The following is a 4,549-nucleotide window of genomic DNA, read 5'->3' as shown; positions in this document are numbered from 1 at the left end:
GAAACCGGCCCGAGAAATTTTCGGGCGAAGCGGCCCACTTAGCCCTGATGAATTATATTAAAAAAATTCGCTAGTGCCTACAAACACACATTTTTTTATTTAATTTTAAAAAATCAACGTAAATTCAGTAAACAACGAAATAATAACAAATAATATATGTATGTCTTAATACTGTCCTAAATTATAACTTTTCTTTATTTAAATTCAGTCTTCAGTCAACTATTAAATAGAAAGAACAAACAAGCTTAACAACCGAAAAGTTTTAAAAATAAGAAAATGAAAAAGGAACAACGAACTCTCAAACAAAACATAGAAAATGCAAAAAAACTCAGTACATTAAACTTTTTTTATACAAGGTACTGGACTCTGCCACCTCATTTATAATATCTTCATTATCTATTTGATTAAGTAGAGATCTTCCTATATTCATAAGCATGAAAGATTCAAGCAAATTATCACTTAATCTATTTCTTAGTCTATTCTTAATGTATTTGAGAATGGAAAATGATCTCTCACATGAAAACTGGGTTATTGGCAAACTCAAAATGTATTGATACACGGTTGCTAAGACTGAATACGCCTCCTGATACAAGTTATATTTTAAAATAGCAACGTAACAGCAATACACGCAATCCCTGCAAGAGCAAACTGTAATTTTATCTTTCCAATCTCCTTGCACATCGTCTCTATCATCCTCCCCTTCACTGTCATCGCTATCGCTACGATTGGAAATATCGATTTTAGCAAACGTTTGACTATGGAGGGGTGCGCAAATCTAGTGATGCCGCGAGATACGAGACACGAGATGTCTCGTCTCGTCTCGTCTCGTCTCGAAGTCATTTTATCTCGTCTCGAAAGTATTTTGTCTCGAATTTCGAGACGAGACGAGACGAGATAAAAATGTTCGAGACAAGGCGAGACGAGACGAGACGAGACGTCTCGTTATATGTAAAATGCTTCCAGTAATAATTGGTAAAATTGTAATTAAAATCACGGAATAGGTTTTGATTATTTTTTTATTTCCCCATTATTATACTAATGGGCTTACGATTTGTGTAACAGGTGGTGGGTAGATTGGAAAAAATATGCTTAGAGTTTAGGGGTATGTTTATTTAAATCTCTTGGACCAGTCACGTCTGTTTTTATTTTAGCTGCGCATTTCTTTTTCAACTTAACGTTTTTATACAAGGTGTGTCATAATATTTTATTGATATTTTTCTGCTGTTAATAGGTATGTTGACAACTGTAGCTTAAATGCATATAAAATATTATTTTCAATATTCCACTATTGCCGCTTTTATAAAAACACTATGACTGCTTTATATTATTGCTTACTATAGATTGTTGGAAAATGCGTTTTGCATGACTTTAATGGAGTGCTCATATAAATATTTTATTAAATCTTTCCAACATGCCTACCTGCCCAATTAATTTAAAAATCGAATAGGATTTTTTTAACTTTCATACTTAACTACCTATAATATGCTTATTAGTTATTGGGGTCTATTAAATTTTTTAAGTTTTATCCTGGGCTTTTACATAGGTATCAGAACTTTTCGAGACAAAAGGAGACGAGACGAGACGAGACGAGATAAGGTCTTGTCTCGACGAGACATAAGCTTGTCTCGTCTCGTCTCGAAAAATATTTGTCTCGAACTTTCGAGACGAGACGAGACAATTCTTAATCTCGTCTCGTCTCGTCTCGTGGCAACCCTACGCAAATCCAAATAAATATATACTTACTAATAAATAAAAAATATAACTGGACGTACCTAAGTATATGTTATAATATCTGGAGATATGACGGTTTGCAGTCATCATGGTACAATCACAAAAAGTTTGCACATAAATGTCTTAATTTGACAATCAAAAATAAAGAACATTGTTACAAAACAATCGCATTTACACATCACGGAACCTCGCACGAAAATATTTTTGCCACCTCTCTGCGGTTTTAAAAACAATAACAAGTAACTTTAAAACGTAAAGAAAAATTATACTTATTAATAAATGTTCAATAGGTACTTAAGCTACTTCTTAAAAGTAAAATCTGCTCGACGGTCTTTCATATTTATAAATCTTTCCATTACTTTTTCATCAAAATTGTTTATTTCCATCACTAAATTTCTATTGATGGACATCATGGCTAAAGCATTAAGTCTTTCATTAAGCATAGTACTTCGCAGGAAGTTTTTTATTCTCTTAAGGGTGGAAAAATTGCGCTCGGTCTCTGCAGTTATCATTGGGATCGTCACAATGATATTTAATAATTTTATTGTTTCGGCAAAAGTTTCGCCAAGATTATTTTCTAAAATAAATGAAAGCAAGTTCATAGCTCCAATATTTTGTGAGATATCTGGTCTTGAGTAAATGACTTCTAGTTCAGTTCTTAATCTAATTTTACATAACATTGGATAAAAAGTAACTACATTATCTAAAATATCCACTGGAAAAGTCTTGTTATATTTTGGATACGCTTCTTTATCGAACAAGTTAGCTGCTTGAAGATGACCTCGATAGGAAAATCTGTCCTTCGCTTGGGTAACAACTGTATCACATACCTCTTTTGCAATAATACTTCTCAAGTTATCGTCAGTTCTTCTTCTTTTGACACTTTCAAAGTTTAATTCTACATTAGCCTTAATATTATCGGTGTCGTTTCTTATTTTGGCAATGCTTGATTCAAATATGGACAGATCCTTTTGCAATGACACACTATCCTTACTTTTTGACTGGAGCTGATTATAAAGTATGTCCACGTGCGGCATGATTTTGTGAAAAAGGGTAAGCCAGAAAAAGAATTCTGGATCCTCTAATGCTCTCCTTAAACCGGAAGCTTCATTTGACGTCACACTTTTCTCACATTTCTGCTCAATTTCTTGAAAAACCTCAATTAATTTTTCGCGATGTTCATAAACAATATTCACGGTGCGAATATTATAATTCCCGCTAGCTGTTGCCACTCTAGGCAATTTTCTATGTACTATTTCTTGTAGTACATCACATCGGTGGGAGGAATTTGAGAAAAAAGCTGGTATTGCAGACAGATTATTAAAAAAAACGCGTACTTTCGGATTTTGAGATACCGATTTTTGCATAATAAGGTTCAGCTGGTGAGCATAACAGTGAACGAAATGCGCGTTTGGATATTTTACTTTAATCTGAGCTTGAACACCGTTAATTGAACCACTCATTAAATTTGCCCCGTCGTAGGTTTGAGCTATTAATTTTTGAGGTGTCTTTAAAATTAGCGGATCAATTTCATTTTCGATACACGTTGTTAATCCTGTTGCAGTTTTATCCTTAACCTTTATAAAGCCCCAGAAATGTTCATGAATGGATCTATCAAAGAAATATCTTAATATTATTACCATTTGGCAGTCATTTGATACATCCGTAGTCTCATCGCATTGTATTGATACAAATTCCGATTTTTCAATATGGTTGGAAATTTCTTGTCTACAAACATAAAGCATACACTCCAAAATATCGTTCTGAATCATTTTAGATGTTCCTTTAAAGACTGTTGAATTCTGCAAGTGTTCCTTAAGTGTGACATCTAATTCTGCGGTAAAATTAATTAATTCCTTCAACAAACCCTTATTTAAAGAATCCTTAGTTTCATTGTGGCCTCGAAGTGCCAATTCAAAGGCCCCACAAAATTTTACGCAGCTAATAATTCTCATTAAAATGTGCCTATTTTTTCTTATTTCATCATTATGCTTAATTAAATTGTCTCTATATGCAGGACTCAATTGTGTTAAAATATTAGGCTTATCCAGTAGAGAAAACGAAGCGCAAGAATTTATATGTCCTCGTGAAATGTCATGCTTTTTTATTTTAGCCGCAAGATGTTGTAAATCTCTTACCCCTTTTCTTGCCCAACTTGGATCGACACTACTAGAGCCAGCGACAAAAAATAACACACACGGAAAACAGTATAATAAGTTTGTTTCTTCACAACCACATATCCAATTATTTCTCAGATAAATGTCCCTCGAAAAACGGCGAGTAAAACTTCTTTGTTGTGTTTTCCTTTCACTCACTTGAGTAATATTTAAATCCGGCAAAGGTCTGCCTAAAGTCTTAATGTTTACTTTTTCTTCCAGTGAAAGATTTGAAAAATTACAGTTAATTAAAAAGCTTACACGATTCATTATTAAATTTCAATAATAATTATTGTATTGTTCACTCTCGAAATACTCACACACACACACACAAACCACCGATCACGGAACCGATTAAAAACAAAATTTTGCCGAATAAACAACAAAAAACGTCTTCCTGCCGCCTGCGGTCCGATTTACAAAACATTAAAACAAAAGCCGAATCCACGATAAAACTGGGACGCTAAATTTGTGCGCGCCTCGCGATCGACAACGAGCGTGATAAAACTGATAAAAGCCGAGATGGGTCGTCGAGAGTAGCTTTTCGGTCAAATTATGGACGCGGATGTGAGCGCGCCCCACAACAAATCGAGGAAGATAGATGTAGTTGTACCTTGCGCGAGGCAGAGAGCGGTATACGTAGGATGCCAGGAGCACTTTGG

The 4,549-nt window shown here is 34.3% G+C and overlaps 1 protein-coding gene across 1 annotated transcript; it reads right to left on the bottom strand.

The window, feature by feature from the left end:
• Positions 1 to 2,028: 2,028 nt before the first annotated feature.
• LOC126740733 (zinc finger MYM-type protein 1-like) lies at positions 2,029 to 4,273 on the bottom strand. The gene has a single exon (XM_050446881.1). It carries the CDS (start codon positions 4,155 to 4,157, stop codon positions 2,031 to 2,033), a length of 2,127 nt encoding a protein of 708 aa, XP_050302838.1. The 5' UTR covers positions 4,158 to 4,273; the 3' UTR covers positions 2,029 to 2,030.
• Positions 4,274 to 4,549: the final 276 nt, after the last annotated feature.

The sequence above is a fragment of the Anthonomus grandis genome, chromosome 9 (assembly GCF_022605725.1).
Source record: "Anthonomus grandis grandis chromosome 9, icAntGran1.3, whole genome shotgun sequence".
NCBI classification, from domain to species: domain Eukaryota; kingdom Metazoa; phylum Arthropoda; class Insecta; order Coleoptera; family Curculionidae; genus Anthonomus; species Anthonomus grandis.
Note: the sequence above shows the minus strand (reverse complement) of the source record. Positions and strands in the feature narration are given on the sequence as shown.

Bases quoted from the DNA above. Each gene is read 5' to 3' on its own strand.
- LOC126740733 (XM_050446881.1), bottom strand. From the start codon at position 4,157: ATGAATCGTGTAAGCTTTTTAATTAACTGTAATTTTTCAAATCTTTCA.